At 34.9% G+C, this 24566-nt stretch overlaps 1 protein-coding gene across 2 annotated transcripts in view; it reads right to left on the bottom strand.

Annotated features, from left to right (window-relative positions):
• The window catches only part of LOC145674831 (phospholipid scramblase 2-like), a 250779-nt gene that overhangs the window by 205602 nt on the left and 20611 nt on the right, over window positions 1–24566 (bottom strand). For both annotated transcript variants that reach the window (XM_081745054.1, XM_081745055.1), the window contains exons 3-4: window positions 22366–22476; window positions 15143–15238 (exon numbers count right to left, since the gene is read on the bottom strand). In XM_081745054.1, coding sequence (XP_081601180.1) covers window positions 15143–15238; window positions 22366–22476 — 207 coding nt within the window. The remainder of the gene's footprint in view (window positions 1–15142; window positions 15239–22365; window positions 22477–24566) is intronic.

Genomic DNA, 24566 nt, shown 5'->3' with positions numbered 1-24566 from the left:
TGTCGGGATTGATTTCTTGGATCTTATTACATCTATATGACACAAAATTGTACTCACTTCCGTGGACTTTTGCGTTATATGGTTTGTATTGCAGTACCATTAGTTTGCTAGCACGCACCTGTTCGTTCTCAAACTCTAATTTGAACAATTCGGCAAAACGATCGTAAGAAGTGAAAAAAAAAACACAATTGTTAATGTACCAATTTTGCGCAGAACCAGTCAACAAAAATTTGATAATGTCTAAGTACTGACTACTAGAAATAGACATAAGCGAAGCTTGACCTTCAAACTTACGTAAGAACGCAGTGGCAGTCAATTCATTTTCGTGACCGGAGAATTTCTCAAAAGATTCTAAATCTCGTAACTTGATAGCTACCTTTCTTTCTCGCTTTTTCCTCCGATTGATTGTTTTTACCCCAACAAAGCTATTATCACTATGAGAATCCGAAGAATCATTTTCACTCAACACCGGACTGACGTCATAATCAAGAAAAGGATTGGTGTTTTTACGTACACTGGTGTCAACTTTTTCTTCTTTAATTTCCACCTCAGGTTTTACATTTCCTCAAACGTTGATGACCTAATTTGGCTTTCAATCATGCTTACGCGCAAGTTCCTGACCTCTTGATTTACTATATCGGACTTACTGTCTACATCACCCTTTACATCATCTATCATTGTTTGGGTACGATGAGCTATTTCACGGGCAGCAATACTAACATCATAAACATCGCGAACATTTTGATCTAATTTCACGATTCTACTTTCGTATTCTCCCACTTTTTCCTGCGCTCGCTCAACTTTATCATTTACTAAATTGACATCGGAACTTAAATCCTTAACTTTATTTCCAATCATTATAATACGTTCCTCGGTATCTCTAACTTGATCTCCTAACTGATTAGCTTTAGCATTGACCAAACGTATTTTGTCTTCGTTATTTTTTACGGCAAGCTTAACCTCATCAACTTTTGTTTCTTGTACGTTTCATTCCTCCTGAAACTGTGCTGACAGTTTTTCAAAGTTATCCGCACAGGTACGACTAACCCTGTCTATTTCACTTCTCATTTGTACTAACTCAGTCGACAACGTCTGAATTTGCCCATCCATCCTATGTTCTAACGTTTCTAATTTACCTGTAAGGTCGTTAGAAAATTTTTCTATCTGAGCTTGGGTTTCAGTTTTCGACTCATTAATGACATCATTGAGCTGTCGCTTAGTATCATTTACACTACCATTAAGTGATTGCATTTGTTCTTTAGTATCGTTAACAGCACCATTAAGTGATTGCATTTGTTCCTTAGTGTCATTAACAGCATCGTTAATTTTATTAATAGCTTCAAGCAAAGTTTGCAAACTTAAATTTTCACTTTCTGCCATGACTACAAGTTACAAATATACAAACACAATAAACACCAATGATATCTTCAAGTTAGCGCATATAGCATATTATAAGAAATGAAACCCGTCAAATATTACAACACCTAGATCTTCTCCCAGATGCTACTTCCGTTACGAATCAGTTAATAATAAGGTGAATTATTATTAATTGATCCGTCCCTGGAGGGAAACGCCATTCTAATACGGTCCAGCATTACGCTGCTCGGTATCCACCCTCCTTAACCGGCCACCGCGGAGAACTCTCTATTCTTTGCCCCCAAATAATATAGTTTTGCACTATTTTGTTTGGAGGTTCAGAAATTTCGTTCCCGCGACAATCGTTCAAGGAAGGCACGATACACCTTACCGCAATGGTCCAGATTCGGACGGAACCACCTGGGAGGAGTCCTAAGGCGTGTTACGAAAAATAGATGAGAACATCACCCACTTTCATAGATTACTTACATGTGACATAACAACCATAATCTTACTTCGTCATGCGATCTAGAAAGAGAGAACACGAACAAATCTAAACATTAGAGTGCCACTTATTCAATAATTAAACATACCTGTAACACACTGATTATTTTAGATATATTGCCCCAGTTACATAGCAAGTTCGTAGACACGTTTTGATATCGTTTACAAGAACAGTACTAATTCGTCGTGGCGCCTGTTACTGTAATCACATTTTGGTAGACACACTACGAATCCGGAATAATCTTCTTGTAAAGATTGTCCTTTCTTCCGATTTTAAGAGTTTATGTAATAGTCTTTCCTGGCAGACGTAATAACAGCATTATGATGCAACTACTGATGAAGGAACTATGTTATTCAAACATTTTTACTTTGGTCGACAATCTTGAGTCCATTACCTTCGAGTTCCACTTGCGAAGTTCTTTGTTTCACTCTTAATCTCGATCACGCCCCCTTGTCATTATAAAGTATTACTTGGGGCTGATTTACTCTAACAATGACTTGTGTAGAAACCACTAGAATATTCATATTATCAATACTATTTTTACTGATCGTTTATGCACATTCGAGGATAATGATGGATTTTCTAAACCACAAGACAACTTATACTCTTTTTAAATAATATCTGGGGTCGAGACCGAAACAAGATCAGTAAAAAATAGCTGAATCATGTTCCACACCCACACTAACACACTTACATCGAAAACTAACTTTAGCATCACCAACTCTCATTTCTTTCCTTTTCCTTTTCTTCTACCCTGTCTTTTAGCACCACTAGGCGGCAGCACGATCAATGAGGAACATATACCGCACAAAACGTAAAAATTCAGATGAACGTCACATAATGTACTAACGCAGAATTTGCGTTTATACGAAAAATATTTTAAGCAAAAAATTTGGTAAAGTTACATACTGTTCATTTTACCATATTCATTAGTGCAGATAAAATCACATATAACTTCCAGGAAATTTACAATATAAGCACGGTTTATGTCTCATTGGATTTGCAATAAAACCTATTTACAATGACGTATACACCGTGGCACCATTTTTGTATGATAGAATTTCTAGAAGGACTTTGTGGGAAATTCCCTCCAAAAAGTAGTTTATAAGATATTTTGTCTTAACTTGTAGCAAGTACAAATATTTTGTATATAGAGATACGGAAACAGGAACTGCACCAAAACATAATTTTATGTCTACTTAATAAATAATACGAAAGAAGTGACTGGTATCTTCTTAATAAATGAACACTTACTTCCCTTAACTAACATGTTTTAGTTGTCGACTTTCTTCTGTATTTGGCTTATGGAACATCTCTTAGTGTCCAACAAAAATCAGCTAGCATTTGTGAACTCCACTGTCAATGGTATCTCTTCTCCATGGAGGAAATGTCCTGATGAAAAAGTTCCCCATGCTCATCACTAACAGCACCAAGGTTTTCAGGAAAGAAATCCAGGTGGGAGTCAAGAAAGTGAACTTTAAGGGACATGTTGCAACCCATTTCTTTGAATGATTGCAGGAATCATTCACAAATTCACGGTAATTTGGGGCTTTCTGGTTTCCTTAGAAATTCTCTGTTAAACATTTAAATGAACACCAAGCTGCTTTCTCAACCAGAGTTAAGAGACCCTCAAAGGTTTGGTCACGAATCAAGCATATTATTTGGGGGTCTACAAAAATCCCTTCCTTGACTTTAGCGTCAATAACCCGAGAATATTTTCTCTTGAGGTAACAAAATCGTGCACTACTTTTGTCCATTGCCTAAACAAAGTTTTTGAAGAGCCCCAACTTTATGTGAAGAGGAGGTAGAATTATCTTATCAGGGCTCATGAGTGAGGAATAAACAACATTCTTCTGTCCAGGAGTTAATACACGCTTTGGCCATTCTTTCTTGTTGTAATGTTCTGCTTTGTTCCTGCTGTCCTATTCGCAGAGAAAACAACAATATTTCGTATAACCAAGCTGCAAACCCATTAACAAAGAAATACCTTTTAAATCACAACAAACGGTCCACTTGTATTTCTCATACTGAATTCATTCTAACTATTTTGATGTTTTCATAGGTTTCCTTCATATTAGTTGCATAAGCCAAAGGTACTGAAGGAAATTTGTTGCCGTTGTTTAAAAAAACAGCCTTAAAACTAGTTTTGGAAGAGTCAATATACAATCTCCACTCTGCACTTATATGTGAAGGTCTGGGTGTATCCAACAGAGCAAAGACATTATTACAATACGCTAAATCATTTTCTTGAGAATAGTAGTTTTGAAACTCTGTATGACGGTTTCGAAAAATACACACTTTACTGTCACGATGGAGCAGATTCCAGCCTTTAAGTCTAGAAGCAAGAAGTTCTGCCTGTATCTTGGAGAGTTTTAAATCCCGTACTAGGTCATTTAGCTCATCCTGAGTTAACAGATGGGGATCCAATGTAGATGTGCTTCCTACTTAAGTAGGATCATCATCTTCATTTGGAACTTCAGTAATTGCTTGAAGTACGTAATCCTCATTTACCGTAAGATGAGCAGGAGATACTGCTAGAGGTAATTCTGCACTGTGTGGAACTGGCCTAATTGCTGATGGCAAATTAGGGTACTGTACTGTATGCTTAGATTTACTAGTTATTCCTTTTATCTGTATCATACAAAAGTAGTAGTCTGAAGAATGATCTTTTTGTTCCCTACAGGTCATCGGTACTGGGAAGTTGATGTTCCATTGACCATTTGCCCACCCAGTCGGACGTTTCATGCAAGTACAACAAATGTAGTCAGGAGTCCAATTCTTATCTTGGTCTCCTACACAGCAACCAAACTATAACTGATAACACTTCCTCACAAGTGGAGTAAAACATCGACGTTGCGATTTAAATGTCAGCTCCGCACATACATAACAGAAATTGTCCGGTTGATTTACACACTTCCTCGGCATCATGTATCCTGTAAGGTATCACACACATATACACACACGAATCTACACTCCATGAATCATGAAGCAGCACAAACGTAATCTAACTCAGTGCATCACCACACAACACAATGTATTCGAACTCCACAATGCACAAACAATTCAACTTAGATGCGGCCACATCTAAAACACGTCTAGCTTGGACCGACACTCAACGCTATTACCACTTATCAGGCTACGTGAGTCATCACTTTTATGCATTGTTGCCAGATCAAAATATCAAAAAGTGACTTATTTTCCACAGAAAGCATGCATGTATTTGTGCTTGTATTTGAGTATCCATCTATGTGTCGGCAAGAATACGTCAACGTTAGGTTTTTGTGTTTGGTAAAAGTCTTGCATAGTATATTCTTTATTACCTATAAATAGATACAATAGTTTATATCTCTAGACAGAATAATGCGATTTACATAAAATTAACATTATTTATTAAGTAGATATAAGACCATGTTTTAGTGCAGTTTCTGTTTCTGTATCATTATACAATAATAGCAAATTGGGACAAAAAATCTTATAAACTACTTTTTGGAGGCAATTTCCCACTAAATCCTTCTAGAAATTCCCTGATACAAAAATGGCGACATGGTGTACACATCATTGAAAATATGTTTTCTTGGAAGTCTAATGAGGTATAAACCGTGCTTATATTGTAATTTTCATGGAAGTTATATGTGATTTTATCTGCACTAATGAATACGGTAAAATGAACAGTACACATAGCATATTTTTATATAAATATGTTTATTTCTCTAGAAAGAATAAGGCGATTCTTTTGAAACTTAAAGAGCTTACTAAGTATTAATCGAGCTAACATACAATATAATTTGTGTGTTTATATACCTAAGGGTACCCGAGCTACAGGTACAAAAATTGTAAAAGATTGGAAATTTGAGGAGAAATTTCCCGAAAATCCCTCTGTCACGGAAAATCTTACGGCGATGGGGAAAAGCTGATTGCAGATTCGAATTCTGCGTGAAATGTTCTATTAGAATCAGGTATTTTCATTTCTGTGCCAAAATCCGTTTGACCAGTGTTATGTGTGTGTATTGGTCCGATTTTCAACGTAACAGCAATTTACGTTTGAAGCTCGCAAATAGTAGAAGAGCTTTCAGGAGAAACAAATACATACTGGAGCTAGTATGGTTTCAAAAATTGACGACTGTGTATCCAGAACGATAATTGTCAAACGTGACGTCAGAACGAATTTCTAACACTTAAGAAAGAAACTATGAAATATAGAATTAGTAAGTACAAGAGCATAATTTCAAATATGAATTCCCTTTAGTACATATTTTCTTTCAAAACCAATTCAAACCAAACACAATTATACAAACAAATGGTTGAACAGTATTTCGTCAAGATCACGAACTGTTTTCCATTTCTAGATTAGCAGATTAAGTTAACAAATTTCTGTAAAAGCTACACGTTACCATTATACGTGTAGCTGATTTTTTGTGATAATTTTTTTTTTACCCACAGTGAAAAGTAAATGCATGCTTGCCGTACGTCCAGACAATCGAATGTACATATTAGTGGAGTAGGTTAGGATACGTGTTCAACCTAAGATGACGTATTTCACAACATATATTTTAATATTCTGATCCTGTATCTTTTCAGGCAATGTTAAACAGAATGCTATCGAAAGCTCTCTATGTAACTGGAGTGCCAATGTCTATGGTGGAACATCCTCCCTGGAGAGGTTTCTTCAAGTGGCTAAGACCGTCATTCAAATTTCCATATAGAAAGTCCTTGTCAAATTGGCAACTTGATGCTGTTTAATGGAATTCAAACACAGCTGTGTGTAGAGCTACATGATTCGAAGTATCTAAATCTTCAATGTGACAGTTGGAGTAATGTTCGTAATGAGGGAATAACGAACTTCATTATTGCATCCTTTATCCAAAAAATAAAACAAAATAAAATAAACAAAAAAGATCAAAACAAACCTACTATTAGAAGACTGGAAAAAGAAGAAGACATAAAGAATTGTAAAGAGAAGTTAGAAAAGGGATACATAAATGAACAAAGCTATGAATCTTTAGTAAGAAAAATTAAAAGTGCTGCAGCTGAAGTTACAAATACGAAGGAAGGCAAGAAAGGTTATAGAGAAAGTGGTAAGTTCAATTGGACTAAAGATACAGAAACAAAAATTAATCAAAGATAAGGAAAAAGCCCAACCCATAGATTAATACTAAAGAAATTCAGGAAAAGAGAAATTGGGAAAGAGGAAGTAACTCAAGCATGAAGCGACTATATAAATAGCAAGAAAGATGCACACATGCTAAAATGAAAGACATGAGAAATTTCAATGGATAAATAGCAGAGGAAATCAGGAGGGAGAGAAGCAGGGAAAAGATTTTGGAGATGTGTCAGACAAAAACAAAACGAAATCATTCTTAGAAATGAAAAGGGACAAATGCTGAAGGACAGGATGAAAATTTTGGCGTACTTAACAGATTGGGCGATGAAGCAAAATTATGAAGAACGGAAAAATTAAAAAATAAATTAGCAAAAATAAGTAATAAGAGTGCAGAAGAAGAAAGTCAGGAATTAACATATGATATTGAAAATATGGAAATAGAGAAGGCTAGGAAAAAGCTAAAAGAGGAAATGCAACAGGAACAGATGAGGTGTCAAATGAGATGTTAATAATCTTAGATAATAAATCTTTGGAAAGTTTAAAGAATATTATGTGTAATATACTTGAATCAAAAACCATTCCTCCAAGTTGCAAGCAAAGAATAAATTAATATATAAAGGAAAAGGAAGAGATAAACATGACATAAAAATTATAGACCAATAGCTATTACCAGCTGCGTATATAAGTTCTTTGCAATTATACTAAGAGACAGATTAATGAACTGGCTAGAGAAAAACAAAATATTAAGTGAGTTACAAAATGGATTCAGAACAGATACAAGAACAACAGATAACACAACATTATAACACAACTGATAGAAATATGCAGAGAAAGAAAATAAGATTTCATAGTAGCATTTATTGATATTGAAAAAGCGTATGATACAGTCAAGAGAAAGATATTATGGGAAATAATGGAAAACATAGGGATATCAAAGAAATTTATTATGCTTCTTAAGGAACTATATAAGGATAACAAATACAGATATGAAATGGGAAACATAAAATCAAAATGGATAGACAGTAATAAAGGTTTGAAACAAGGATGTCCTCTATCACCAGTTCTATTCCTGATATACATACACGAAGTGGAAGAAGCATTGATCAAAACAAACAGAGGATTAGAATTAAGATTGCAAGGGAAAGAAAAAGTAATAAAAATCCCTGGCACTCTATTTGCAGATGATGTAGCATTGATTAGTACTAATATTGAAGATATTGAGGAAATGTTAGAAACAGTAGTTAGGAAAGGAGAAGAAATTGGTTTAAAAATAAATGAAGAGAAAGGCAAGCTCATAGTTTTTAGTGGAGAAATAGCGGATCAAAATATACAATCAGGGAACATAGTAATAAGTAGGACTGAAAAAAAATTTAGGAATTACACTTGAAGAAGGAGAACAATACTTACTTGAACATGAGAAAAAACTGAAAAATAAACTACAAAAATATACTGCAATTATAAAAAATAAAGCAATGTGGTCATACAATAGATATGAGGTGTCAAGAATACTATGGAAACAAGTAGCAGTACCGGCGCTAACATATGCAAATGAAGTAATAACTAACGGGAAAAAAAGCAGGAGTATTTTAGAACAAGCACAAAATCAAATAGGAAGGTTTGCCCTAGGAGCAAATAAATTAAGTGCAAATGTAACAATAACAGAAGAGATGGGATGGAGTGATTTTGAAAAAAGAGAAGCTATGGGTAAAGTAAAATATCTTGGAAGATTAAAATTTATCGAAGAAGCAAGATTAGTAAAAGTAGTGCATGAGGCCACTAAACATATAAGAAAAGGGTAGAACACAAAATGGTTTAGGAGAGTTAGGAATTAGAAAGAAAGTATGATCAAACTACTCGCTGGCACAGAGAAGAAAATTATAAAAAATGGGAAAAAATCACAGAAAAAACAATTAAAGAGAAAGCGTAAAAGTGGTACGAAGAAGTCAAGAAAAGCAGTTTGAATGGAATATACACATATAAAAAGCGGTGTGAGAAAATAAATTATACGAATAATGATTTACGAATTATTTTACTTTTCAAAGCCAGGTTAGGGAGCCTTGAAACAGGGGGAAGATTGAAAGAATTTAAAGAAGTAAATGAAAAATGTCAACTATGTTTTAAAGAAGATGAAACACTAGAACACTTATTGTTAAAATGTGAAGAAACCCTAAAGATAAGGGAAAAATGGAAATGGAACCATGAAATGAAAAAGGAAGGAAATTTGGTTAAAGTAGCTTGGATGCAAGGCTTAAATGTAAATGGAAAGGAACTAAGTGAGAAAGAAGTGGAAAAAACCAAAGAACTTTTTGAATTTTGGTGGAAAAGGAAAATGGAAAACGTTAAATGAAAAAAAAGAGCAGTGCATTTTTTCACTATTTTTATTTTTTTCACGAACCGAACTTCCAAAGAGAAGGAAGGAAAATACCTTGAACCTTGAACTTTGAATCAAGTATTTGAGGAAATTGAAAATACGACCCCAGCAAGTTCTTTGTTCTTATTGGTGATAATGCAGCAAATATGCAGAATGCTTTTTTTCAAGTCCAAGAAAAGTATCCTCACTTAACACCAGTGTATAGCACACATGTTGATCTTTGTCTGTAGTGCTATTTTGAAGTGTTCTACAATTTAATCATTTATGGCATTGTTGTAAACGTCATTAAAACGGTTAGAAGTACTCAGGTCTTGAATGAACTTTTTCATGCAATTTAAAATGAGAAAAAAATCAACACCTGTCTTAATCTACCATGTAAAACCCGCTGGGGAAGCTATTTAAAATCTCTTGGAAGTTTGAAAGCTACAAAAGTCACTCTACAGAACTTAGCTGTTCATGAAACCACTGCGAGATATACAGCATTTATCAAAGACCACAAAGCCAGGTTGCTTGGTGATAAGGTTTTCTGGGTGACAGTCAAAAAACTAATATATGCTCTTAAGCCAGAAGTTTCCAGGCTAAATATATTAGAATCTGATGAATGTAACATACCGATTTTTTTCTGCTATCAAAAAATCGAGGAACAACTATGAAAGCCTGTTCTCGAATTCACATTGTCCAAATCACAAGAAAAAAATATGCTGAATAATTTCGAAAGCAGAAAAACTACAGCACTGTAACCGATTCACTATGCCGCAGCATGTTAAATCCATCATCACAGAGGTTTGACTTGACTCTAGAACAATATATCGATGGATTGGAGTTCATACACAAGGTAGCAGAGAACATGAGAACATACAATATACTCCTACTCCTACCGTGTTTCATTTGTAGTTACAAGCATATGTGATGTAACAGAAAATATATTTCAAATCATGTTAATTGTAATAACTAGTTGGCCATAGTCATTTGTAGAATGTATATTAAAATAAAAGCACTTATCCGTGTTCCATGTACAATTTTAGTTTCTTTATTTGCCGAAAAATAAATGTAGTCTTTTTCAGACATCATGTCTGAAAAATGTTCTCTTGAGAAATATGCTTGTTTTATGTAACTATTATAAAACCAAGAACGACCAGATAACTCATTTCTGTTAATGAAAATAAAAAAAAATATTTGCATTTTTATATTTGTTCTAGCTTCTACTGTTACTTTTGCATTATTTTTATGCCCTGCTAAAGAACATTTTTTTCACATATAGGATTGAAAAGGAAAAACCCTTATATTTACCCAATTTGTGTAAATACCTGAGTACTTACAAGAGGTAAATACCGAAAAAAATATTTACCGGTAAAAATCCCATCACTAAGCCTAGGCTACCATTTACGAGTGGCTACAATTCCGATGAAACAGCTGAGAATACAAGCATTTAAATGGCTCAATGCATATTGCGCCGAAAGAAGGGCACATAACCAATTTGCAATTCGTGTTTGAAATCGTAAAAGACCCAGAGCAACACGTGGCATCAAAGTTCATGTTTAACTCTAGAACGCGTATGTGGGGTCTGTCAGACTCCACAGGGGTAATTGAAGCACCTTGTGGTATAATCAATATGGATCAAATCTTCATCTTTCGTAACATCTTATCTAAATGTAAAGCAACAATATCCGAGAATTCTGTTTTTTGTATCACCATTTGAAGTTTCCATACCTGGGGTCTTTCAGACCCCTACAAAAAAAATTCATTGTTTATAATGCTATGCATGAACGTTGTTAGATAAATTCATTTTACTGTCGTAAAGATAGACTAAAGTCTTTACAGTCATAAATTTTGCTGATGAATTAACTTCAAATTAGATCATAATACTCGTCTATCAAACGAAAGCCCATTTATCTACTTGACTATAAAGAAAACTAACTATGTTTGTTTTGTTATTTTCTCTTTGTAGTCCATTTGCTTTAAGTTTCCGAAATTATGAGCGTATTTATGAAACTTCTTGCTAATGATAAACCTCTTTTATTCATATTTTAATACCATATAAGAAGTGCTGTAATACGTGGCAAGTTAGTGTCACATAATTACGTGTGAATGTAATTTGGTTTTAGTTTCAAAATATGCCGACCAACCAGTGAAAATGAGTTGAATAAAAAGGCCGAAAGTTCAGTGAGTACAGAAGATAGTAACTTTAGAAAAGTTGTGTCTGAGTGGCTTGCAGAGGAAGGAGTTTTCAGGAAGGGAAGTCCTGAAGATAGTCGTGAGGGGAGTGATGCACACGGATACTTCGGAAACGCACAGCATACGTGATCCTAACAAATAGTTGAAGTGAAATCGAATTTTCTAATGCCAAGGAAACTTGTTTTCGGATTCAGAAGCGGTGAATAATACATTTTAACCAAAAGAGATTTACAGTATATTTTTTTACTCCCAAACCTATTACTCACAGTCAGACTTGTCCACACTATGTGCTTCACACACACCCAAACCAGCACACGGCATCAAAACAACTACTTGACAGGACGCATGGGAGTCTTTTATTACACAAGATATGTTTGATAAAATTTTGATATTATACAGGGTAAGTTTGATATTGCACGAATTTTAAAGACAGAAGCATAGCAGGAAAATTAAAAGATGGTAAAGTGTTACTCCTACGGAGCTGAATGTAAATAATTAGGTGAATTCTATACTTCTTACAATAAACATATTGAAAATGTTGGTTGTCAAAATGAGTGTGGATATATCAAAATATAATTAGTACTAGTAGCACAAAATGCTCTTATTTTGCAGTGATGGAAACATGCAATTATAATGACTTCGACTGAGATACCCGGATGATGTCTTCTAAACCCCACTTATATCAAAGTGTAAAATTTTTTGAGTGTGAGTTCTAGGCTTAATGAGAAGTCCTTCGTGTGCAACCAAGGTACCAATATATTTTGAAGAATTGCGATTAGTTTACTGTTGGCACTAGAGATAAAGTTCAAGCATGAGCATACTGTAAATGCTCCTTCATTTGTATTACGAAAGAGTTACAATACTAAATGTGGTTGGTATACGTCATCAGAGATAAGCAAAAAGCTCATTAGTGTAGAGAAGTGGAGTGTTGTGTACATCTGCAATTGTGGATAAAAGGGCGCAGTATCTTTAGGAACGTACGTATGTACGTGCTTGCCCATGAGAGAGTAGTACATATATATATATATATATATATATATATGTGTGTGTGTGTGTTTGTGTGTGTGTGTGTGTGTGTGTGTGTGTGTTACAGTGATGGCACAAAAATATTACAATTGCGACATAAAGACAAAATTACATGGTTATACATGACTATGTCGCTCTTATTATGTAAAGAGCACATTTTATAATCATACATTACACGTATTATATGAAAAAAGAAAAAAAAACATTTCTTTATTTTGCTTTAAGGGCAGAAGCAAAAAGTTAAAGAGATACATGATTAAATAAGCTTCGTTCCACAAGAAATCTAATAATCATAGTTACCAGGTAAACAATTTTTATGGTTACTTATGAGTATTCTGTCTTCGCGCTATCAAAAGAGAGAAAAACAAAGGATTCCATATTTGGGCGGATTTTCATTCGAGAGTCCGTTGCGTTCGTTGCTTGCGATTTCTAGGTGTAGTCAACAGAAAGTTGGGTTGCATGTAGAACCGTACTTAAATAACTTTCTCAATTCAATATTAAGCCCCATTGGAAGCCAAGAACGGAAAGGATTCTTTTCATTTATTTTTATCCGCAAAGAAAAGCAAAAAGATGGTGTGTAACTTGGGGCCACTAATAAAATAGCGAGAAGTGTTTTCTTTTTTAATCGATTTAGTGTTCAGTGTATCTTCCCTCTTAGCCCTCTAGTCGAAGCAGAAGTGTCACAAATCAACCCCTATTGATTTTTACGTTGATCACTAGACAGCAGAAACGATATTCGATACCTAGAAGCATTTTTTCTTTTTGAACTAAATTTTTCAGGCATATACTTCATCTTCAAAATTAGTTTCTTTACTAAAAGAGGAAGTTGTAGAAATGTATTACTCGTACGACTTCCGGTTTTAATATTGAGGAAATACCGTCATAGAAACTAAAATTCTTCATCTTGTATATACTTGATATTATCGCTTGTTCTTTTCTATATCGTTTCGGATTCCTACACTTTTACTTTATCTGCCTTTCTTTACATCTCTCCTCTGTGTGTATGCGTTCTTTCTTCTTCTCCTTTTTGTTCCACGAACTACCTGTGTTCGTTGATTTAACAATTTTGTCCTTTCTTTATCAGAATTGGATATCAAGGTTAACTTTTGATATATTAACACATGTACAAATGATTTAAAGGTTGTTCGAAAATTATGTTTCCAAATTTGATTGAATATAAGTCAGAAATGGAGATAAAAAGAAATGCAGCATAATGTTCACACATACTTAAAGTTTTACTAGCCGTCTAACAGAATTCAGTGTGTGCGCTATCTGTAGCACGCAGGATATCTAAGTGATATTACAGTTCCGTCCACGTCCGTCTTACAATGTCCTCTGTAACTTGTTCGTGTGCTACGCCGATGCAAGCTCTTAGTGTCTGCAAGTCCTGTGCTGGGGTTTTGTAGACCACATCCTTCACAAAGCCTCAAAGAAAAAAATCAGTTTCGCTGCAGCAGGGTATGATACTGCAGATGTTCGACCTATTTAAATGCAAACTGTTCGACCATTTCCAGATAAATACTCGAGATGATTGACGCCTCTGCAAAGAAAAACTGTTACACTACACGGTCATAAAGCAGACATACCTCAAGTTTATCTTTTGACTCTAACAACAATTTTGATTCTCACATGGGTTTCTTTGAGCCCTATATCTGCACGTTGTGCCAGTTTACCATCACACACCCGTGAAAGCATGCTTTGTCCGAGAACATTACTTCGTCGATGCTAATGAATCACCTCGTCAGAATCTCAATTGCAAATGCTTTGCGCTTTGCCATGTCATCGTATTCAAGCGCATACACCAGCTACAACTTGTAGGCATGCAGGTTCAGTTGCGTGTGTAGCGCCATGTGAACCGTGGTCAGTTATAGCTGCAACTACCCAGACGCTTGACAGATTGATTTGGTTGGACTTCTTAGGAATGGCTGTTTTGCCCGTTCCACATCTACTTCACTCGTGTTCAGACGTCAAGAAATCGTCTTCTTATTAACACTTCCAGTTTACTTGAACCTCGTGTATCACTGAGGATGGTCGCACATGATGAGGCTGCGTCTGTATGTTCCACTGGACCTCACCTGAAGAAATAAAAGCAAAAAAGATTACAGAAGAGAGATTTGTTGGAACTGTTGGGATAGAACCAAACGTTAGGTGTGTGTGAACATTATGCTACAAATTGCACTCTTCTGCCTATCCCATGTCTCACTTACACGCGGTCAAATTTGGAAAAATCATTTTGGAATATCCGGTATTCGTACACCTCGAAATAGAAGTTGCTTACAGTTTAATCGCTTACAATGTATATACCATAGTTATAGGGGCAGTATTATCAGCTTCATCAGCAAATACATTAATCATACAATATAGAAGGCAGAGGCCTCATACCGTACCAACAGTCGCAATATTTGAAAACTATAACGCAATGCAAAATCTGAAAAGCAATTATGCTATAGCGATTACTGCAAACTGAAACGTATATTTTGTGTTGTGTTGACGTAAACTCGTACGAAACAAAACACCGGATCGCGCTATACTTTCACATATGATAACAAAAAGCGGTGTCATAATCCAATAGTGTTCAACTTTAGTGTAAACAGGATAGTAATAATACCTTCACGACGTCTAAATTGTTGCTGAACGCAAAGCTGATCAATCATAATAAGGTATTCCAAACCTGGTGGGCAATCGATAGGCATCAAAGCTGTACCTGTAAAACGAAAAAAACTTAGTTAAACGTAAGAAGTACTCTCTACATTGTGTGTATTGTGTTGGAAGTGGAAAAAGGTAATATAAAAGTGTTCAAAGAATCTAACATAAAACTAATGAGGGAATAACACTAACACCGAATTTTCATCAAAGCTATAAAAAATCAACACATTTTCTCTGAGTGAAAATTTATGGGGAAAGTATACAAAATATCCTGTTTATTGACTTCTATCACCAAGTGCTCTTTAGAAATGTTTCTCACGTTTGTGCGTTTTAATTTGAATGTGAATTTTTCTGTTAAGACGATTAGGCACTGCCAAGGTTATGAAGAATTAAATATGATCGGAGCTTCAATTCCGTACACTAAGCAGATACCCAATCAATTTATCTCGGCTCCACGAAAGAGTGGATACAGTACCACTCCACTGGTTTCAGCTTGTTAATTTATAAGTTAATACCAGAAGGATCAAATATTTTACTCCATAGGAAGTACCAAGCAGTCAGCTTGGCTGCTACTATATTCTTGTATGTGATGCAATGAACTTCAGAATTTATTTAGAAATGTCAGGTATGTAATCCTTATTTTCAAATTACTCGACTTCTTAAGATGTTTTATTACCCAATTATAAACATTTGTTATATTGAAGGTTGTGAATTTCTTATGTGCTACATGCTACATATTCTACTTATAAAGGGTGTTTCAAAATGATCTGATCTTAGAAGTACATATTATTGACAAAAGCATACTACAGAAATGAGACAAATTACAAAATACAAAATCCTAAATATGTTGGTATGCTATTACAAATGCTCTATGTGTCCACCAGCAGCGGCACGAAGAATATCTAGACGAAAGCTAAATACCACTTTGTTTCACCATTTCATTTTAAGTGCGAGGCCAACCTGGACTATCACCTTTTCACAAGGATTTTGTCTCTTTAAATTGGCGATACCAATGACCAAATGTTTTGGGTGCAGGTGGATTAGTGCCAAAACGCATGCTGGACCGAAATCACTGACTCAGTCTTTGCAAACCACACCACACAAAATGTCTTCTGTTGAGCGGACGCCATCTTTCTTATGACTGATTCTAACTAAGAAAATACATTAACTGACATCTCACGGCAATTTTCTGACACTGTCGGCTACGCCTATTCAAACAACACTCACTTCTTTGCCAGCACGTCTCATGTTCCATAATTATTACCGTCTAAAATCAGTTCATTGAAAAATGGTGTGCTCTTTACATATGAGGTTTCTGTTTCAATATGGATCACCGCAAACCGAAAGCAAAAAAAAAAAAAATAATAATAAATAAATAAATAAAAATAAAAAAACAGTGAGTAATAGCTTCCTGAAATTTCAGCGTTCCAAAAGTAATTTTTTCTCCATCTTCATCTCGCCATTCGAAACGGGATAGGCAAAAATTTATGATTATCCGGATTCAGCGCTGACCACCATACTGAAAATCGTTTATTTTCTTACAGAATGATTCCCTTTGTGCGAAATACTGAAGAACTACGTGAACACTTTTTATGTTGCTTTCGGCTAAAGAATATACGTCAGAGACAAAATGAGAAGGATTTACGATTTGGTATAATATATATGATGTAATGTATTATATTACGTAGCTATGATATATTTATAATTTTCTTCCATCCACACTCTTTGCAATAGAACGCAGATTATTTGTTTTACGAAGCGCGTCAAGAAAGCAATTTTCCCAAAGACCTTGGACAGTAACAACACTGAATTGAATAGAAACATTTATTGTCCAGATACAGGATGTGTTTGGCTATTTTTCAACATATGCACGTTAAACTCAAAACCATCATCTTCATCATCAACAACATATGCACAACCGGAATTCAGACATTTGTCACACCGTGGGAACAACTTGTCTATACCTGTGTCATAGAACTCTGCCGTCTGAGATTAGAACCAGAGTTTTATAACCTCTTTTGCCTCTCTATGATTCTGAAAATATTGATACTGGCCTCATAGGAATATCTTTAGGTGTAAGGACACATGGTAATGCTGACCCCGTGCGAATTGCATTGTGATCTGAAGTCAGTTGCTTCGACACCCTCCTGGCACACAATTTCTTGGCAATAGGCGCCCCATGACAAGAAGCGGGAAATGCGCGCGAACTGACCGCTGAATTCCCGTACTTTGAAGCGACGATTCCAAAGGTCGTCTGTGATGACGGTTGCCCTTCCACTGAACTCCTCATCCTGCACATCTTGGTATCCTGCTATAAATTGTCTGCATCAGCAATGCACCATCTGCTTGCTCATGACATTAGGCCCATATACCTAGGTATTATGAATTTTAATCGACTTTATAACCTGTGAACGAAAAACCTTTATCACTGCTCGCACTTCACACGTGGCAGGAGTTGAAATAGAAACGTCCACCTCTAAGCACTGCTATGGCGCTACGGGACCACTAGGAAAGCTCCGTTGGCGCATGCGCCATGCTACAACCTTCTCTGTTACGTATTCGCAGTCCCTTCCCGCAACATACGGATTCCTAGCTTGGATAGATAATTTCTGGATGCGCTTTGTAAAAAAATCATAATTTTTTGTAAACAGGATTCGAACCTATGGTAAAATGTTCTGCTCACAATTCGGTTATGCTAACCATCAGAAATAGACTTCACTTCAGAACTTGTCCTTCTGTTGTATATTATTACCTTGCTGATCTGCACTTCGTAAAAGAGTGAATTCAGTATCACCCAGTAAGCCAGATTTCTATTTCACTTGTCTATTGTGTCATATTTACGTATATAACAATTACATATTTACTTTACGGCAACGTCATCACAACGTTCGCAAGGTGAAAATAAGGAAAATCTTCTTATTCTTTCCCTTCGCGTAGAAAGCCTACAGCGCAATTCCGTTAGTAATGCTAAGCTCTTTCGCTCTTGGCGAAATCAGTTTGCTTAGGTTCGACATATGACATAATAATTAGCAAAGTAGTGTAACTTGCATAAACATTATTTCATATTAGCAGATGTCCACACGTATTATTGTGGACAACATTCTGTGTTTTTCCTCATATATCTTTGATATAGAATGCTTCTTTAATCGAAATCTCTAACGAAATTCGAACGCCTGGTATGGTTCGATATCCAAGCGAACCACTAAACTCAAGAGGTGTTAGCTGGTCGAACTTTGCTCCAACACTTCATAAATCATTACAAAAATGTTTTGTCTGGTTTCAAACCTGCAGCAAGATCGTCTTCTATAACAAATGGCTTTAATAAGGAGGTTGTTAACAATGTTCTTGATATGCTGGAAGGCAAGTACGCCAAACACATCTACCAGGTAGATACAATATAGGCTATAATGTTGATGAGACAGTCCTATTTTTCGACAGATAACTGGGAAGAAATCATGATCCTATGTGTTATCTGCAAGATGTGGGCACACAATTGTTACCTTATACATGGTATAATGTAACATGGCCCGGCAATTTTGGGCAATCAGTATATATATATATGAATTTAATATTTATTGAACTTTTGTAAAAAAAAATATACATATAATTAGTTTTTTACTCGATTTTTAGGTAGATCGCAAAATTTGCGTTAAGTTCCTTGAAATGATGATTTTAGTATATTTAGAGGGAAATATGGTAATATATATCTACATTGAACAATATTCGTATATTTAGCTAAAATATAATATTATTTTAGGAAATAAGGTTATATCTGGTCGTTTTAAATCCTTTCCAGTCAATTTTCATGAATATTTTTGGCTTAGGGGATCCTCAAAAGAAATCAAAGTTTTTATCTCAAAAATCTCTAAAATTTCACATTTGTAAAGTCAGCCATAGTAGCTTCTTGAAGCATCTCTTTGTTTAATCTAAATTATCTGTGATTGGATCTTCCGCAATTACAGTTGTGGTTGAGTTTTTCGGCTTTCTTTGATCTTGAGAGATAAACCTATCATCATATAGTTACGTCACAATGATCCTCCAATTAGGGATCTTCTTCCCATTGTCATTGTCTTTCATCGGAAACAGCTTGGAGAGCTGGACGTGAAGTTATCTTCGTCGCCATAAAAAATATAAGAACGTGGAAAACCCAGAAATTCTAAAATATCTACCTAATAGTTGAAGTTTTCCATATCTGTGGACGTAATATGGAAGGCAGTGAGTTGGTTGCTGTGCTCAATGGACTGTAAAGTTGTGGAAAACAAATACATCAGAGCGTGCAGGACTGACGCCAGCCTTTTGGGTGAAGCCGTGTGAAGGAATCGAACGTGAAGGTCAGCAAATGTATTTTATGTGTTGTGATCGCTATTAACCCACTCACTTGAGTGGGAGCGAAAAGAATCTTTTCTTCAAGAAAGTCTGGCTAGGACGGACAGACCAGGGAGGTATCTATTTTCCCATATAAAAACTCTGCAAGTAAGTTTAGTAGAAGGGTAATTCCAAATTATTGTTTTGGCTGAACTAAAACCTACTGAATTTTATCGTTTTGGATGAAGATGCATTATTTTGGTGTTGTGTTATTTGACATAATGTACTAACTTCGCATCGCTTTCCCTAAGTTGCATAATATATAAACTAAAGAGATGATAGGAACCGCTCGTTCAATGGGGGGAGTATTCTTTCTTTGAGTTTCAGTGTGGACGATTGTCATAAACAGTCCAAGAAATGTGTGTACTTTCGAGTTCACACATTCTTCCCAGTATTTATATCTATTTTGAAAAGTAAACATAAATTTTTTTCCGTACTGCTAAATGTTACAGAATTAAATCCATTCTCTGGTTTTGTGCTCACCTTCACTTTAGGTTGGATACGATGAAACAAATGTTTACAAAAGTTTTGGCTCACATTAATGACAAGGGTGCTAGTACGACTATTGATAATGGGAGATGTCCATCAGCAGTGAAATATCCGATTTGTATTTTGGAAAATTCCCTCAATTAGCAAAACAAAAGTTCAGATTTCAAACCATATGCAGATTTTTTTTTTTATTATTTAAAAGAATTTGAAAGCTGAATGAAAAGTGTTCTGTACGTCCTTGGAACCGGCTGTGCATACTATTCTACGAACATGTCTGACAAACTGAATTTTCTATGTGTTAGGCTAAGTTAGTTTTAGATAGTTAGGATAGGGATTAGGTTAAGTATAATTTTGATTTGAATTTTCTAATGTGTATTTTCTTCAGTGTCAAGAAAATGATTCATTGTTGTGGAAGAAAATGTGAATAGGTCTGAGCTTATACAAGAGGTCACCCTACTGGTATAAATCCTCTGTGCCAGCCTCACTTACACAACCCTGACCGAGAGAAACACAAAAGAAAGAAAGTCAGTATGCACACAGCCATGGAAAGTAGTACATGTGTGTAGTATAGTGTTTTATAATCAGTTTTCTTCGTAACAAAATGTGATGACATATGATTTTTTTATAGTCGATAGAAATTGAAAACACATGAAGGTTACCCACGAGATGTGGAGAGAAAATGTCATTCTAATTAATTTGCATAGAAACAAGCTTATTCATTCAGCTATGTTAAGAATTTTCTCAATTTCCAACCTTTGCGATTTTTTAAAAATTTTATTCTGTTATTTTCTTGTCATACAGTAAACTAGTGTGAATAAAGGTACGAGTCGAAACACAATCTTTTCTTATCCAGTGCAAAGCTCATTATTTAGAACTATGTAGTAAATTAACTTCAGTGGTATTGTTAGTACGTAGTATACAGAGTTTTGGAAAGCAGTACGTGAACAGTGTGACGAAAGTAAATTGTAGCGTTTGAAAACATACAGAATTGATTTCACTTAGTGTGACCGGGGTTGGAATCACAGAGCTGCCAGAAAATTTCACTTCGTTAATAAGATCAACAAAATTCATTTTTGGCATTCAGTTTTACAAAATTGCATTCCGTTGCGCGATTTAGAATTCGGTTTGAGATTTTTTTATCTGGGTTAGTAAATACAAACATTCAGATTTTCGAAGCCCTCACCGTCAGTTTCACTCTTGGGTCAGTGTCTCGTTTTGTCAGATTGTGATTTGCGACCTATTTCGTGATGGGATGCAGACGATGAAATGCAGATCGGGATACTGGACTGCGAGTGAGAATGAAGGGGGCTTAGAAATCTTCACATTTTGGGTCAATTTGAGTTCTATTTTCTGGAGATGATTGGTTTGGTGGATGGGTCAGTGAGTGTTGACAGCTTACCCGTCTGGGCCCGATGGGTTCGCGGTCACCAACCAGTGACACATTCACGCAACTATAGTCTTAAGGAAAGTGAACATCATACAAAACACATCAGCATCACAATCATCATCATTATCATTTTATTTTATTTATTTATTTTTCATTTTTTATTTATTTTATGATTTTTTTTTTGTGAAACAATGACTGCACTGAATGCAGGAAGGATGTTTATCTTTATGACATTTTGCAAAGGGACATTACACAAAACTGATTTTAAAGTAAAAAAAAAAAAAAAAAAAGATCATAATGACCGTTTTAATTTATTTCAATTCCTCTTTTCCTTGATGCTGCAATGAATTTTCAATATCGTTGTAATAAACTTTTTGTACTCTTTGATCTTATAATATTTTAACGGTTTGTGATAAATAAAATGTTGTTTGTGTTAATAAATTTGTCATACATATTTCTATGTAAAGCAATTGTGTTATTTATGTCTACAAGGGACTTATACTTCCACCACAAACCTTTTTTTCTTCTACAATATGACGTTTTATTTTTTAAAATATTTCTAAAGTTGCTCATAATGTTTGAAATTTTAACATTTTTCTTATTAATTATTATAGTTTAAATAAACTTAAACATTTTATGCAGAAACTTTAAAATATCAATATTCAAAGAACAAAAACTAGTGGCTCATAATAGTAGCCTTGCCTCTAGGGTTTAAAGTGGGAGCTGAACCACTTTTGTGTTCTCTATCCTCCCCACTGGGACTTAAACCCAGGACTTCTTACATCAAAAGCACTTGTGCTAGTCATCAGACGAGGAAAACGTACAGAGAATACTTAAAACTACATCAATAATATAATTGTTTGTATGATGTTTAAAAACAATTCAATAAAAGAACGCTTGAATTAGTCCATGTGTACATATATACATCTGTATATAATACGTACTCTGGGGCTGAATCAGTACTGTTCCTGAGGGTGGTGAAGGATATCCTGGTTGAACAGGTGGTAAGTAACTGGGTGGAAGTCCTGGTTGAGTGGGTGGTGGGATACCACCATCTGGAAAAAAAATAAAATCAATCATAATGTTTTATTTTAAATTTATCAGGAAATAGTATATTAGCATTTCTCTAGTGCGCCTCCATAAACGTGGTACATCACAAACAAACTACTCTACAATCTACAGAGTAACCTCTGAAAGAATTGAACCAGTGGATACAGTTCTCGGTACCACGCAGAGAGAATTAGGTTCAGTTTACGTCAAAGAAAGCTGTATCAATATCACTCCAAGGCTATTGACCAAAAAAAAAAAATATATATGTTAAACGTATAAATTTAGTTTTCTTGAGGACTATACAAGTTTAGAAATCATGTACAGTGCAATTCAAGCTAAATGACACAAAAAGAAAAAAACTATTTGTGGCTGTTGTAGTGACTTTTTGTGGAAACTGACATAATTCAGATGCATATATATGGATTACCAGATCCCTAGATCATCGCAAGACGAAGTTACTATAATATGTATAAACTATTTTAGATTAACCGTTTTATTAGATATTTTCTTCTATTAATGGTATACTTCTGTTCACAAAAATTTAGACATGTTTCCAGAGACTAAATCCAAAGAAATGACCTTATATTCTTACGAATTCCTTTACGTTTGATTCATTTTCCCTGCATTTTTATCAGACACCGGGACGCAAATTAAAGAATAATAATTCTATTGTATATTGTAATTTCGTTATGAATCAAAACATAGCTATCACACAGAAACAAATGAAATCAAATTTTTGAGTTTTACGTCCTACGATTATGCCGGCTAGGCTAAAGGAGACGGTGATGATGAGCAGTGAATGAACGGTGGACTGAAGAAAGTGGGAGGAAACGGGAGAACCACAAGGAAACCCATGCACACGATGTTTGTCCACCATAAGAGCTATCACACAGAAAGATACGGTAATCTTTATACGTAAATTTGATACGTGGTTTACATTTTTAACGTAGAAATATAAGTAGGGGTTATATCATAACCACAAATAGACAACAATAGTTAAGCATAAGATTTACGCGATTTGTTCACTGTTGCACTATCAATAAGAGTGTCTCTATGACATGACTTTGTTACCTGTCTCGGAGAAAAGAAAACCAAGGAGTAACTTATCAAAAGACTACCGAAATCAACAGATTATAACAAAAAAAATGGCATTTTCTAGAAACATGTATTTCATTCTTTATATAGGAAATTGAGAGAAAAAGCGGTCTTCTTAATAAAATGGTTGAACATCTCAAGAAAATAAAATAAAATCCTATTAATTTGTGATGTCAGTATTACAACTTTCGTAACAGTAATATTATTACATGACACAACATAATAGAACAGAAAGAACCCAAAATGTAAAGCGCTAATATGCGTAGATACATTTTTCTGCGAATGCTCCAGAGCTTTTCTTTCTGTTATTATTATTATTATTATTATTATTATTATTATTATTATTATTATTATTATTATTATTATTATTATTATTATTATTATTATTATTAAAGCCTGACTCTAAAAGCAATTTTACCAGCAACTTAAATTTGAAAAGCGACCATTTGCTTTCTAATGTTTTTAAGACATATTATAAAATACGTTATATCCAAGGATGCAAATAACTCACTGCGTGCGAGTTTTTACTGCCACTATTAAAATATCAAAGATAAATAAATGATTTCTATTATAGGATGTGGGCTGGTAGCATTTTTCTTGTGCTAGTAAAATTTTTTGTTGCTTATTTACATTCCTCTATTAACACTTTCGATCCTAAGCCCGAGTCAGACACGTTTTGTATGTTTATTCCAAAACGCCGGAAGAAGTACTATTAACATGACATCCAGCGAAGAAGACTAAAAGTACTTTTGCAGCTTGATTGTTGTGTTTAAGTTCCTTCGTTTGACTACAACACGCTCGATAATATAGTGGAATATTTTGTTTAGAAAACTATTTAATTTTACAGAAGTGGTCCTGTTTGAGGCAAGTAAAATGAATATAGAAGAATTATCAAAGATTGTAGAAGAATGCAGTTTAGATCCCGTTCGGAAGGTGAAATTGACGATTCAGATTTAGATCCTGATTTCGAAATTTGAAAAGCAGGTGAGTACATGCGCAG

The sequence above is a fragment of the Thermobia domestica genome, chromosome 18 (genome assembly GCF_964235325.1).
Source record: "Thermobia domestica chromosome 18, izTheDome1.hap1.1, whole genome shotgun sequence".
NCBI lineage: Eukaryota > Metazoa > Arthropoda > Insecta > Zygentoma > Lepismatidae > Thermobia > Thermobia domestica.
The sequence above is the reverse complement of the archived record's forward strand: the minus strand, read 5'-3'. Positions and strand labels throughout refer to the sequence as shown.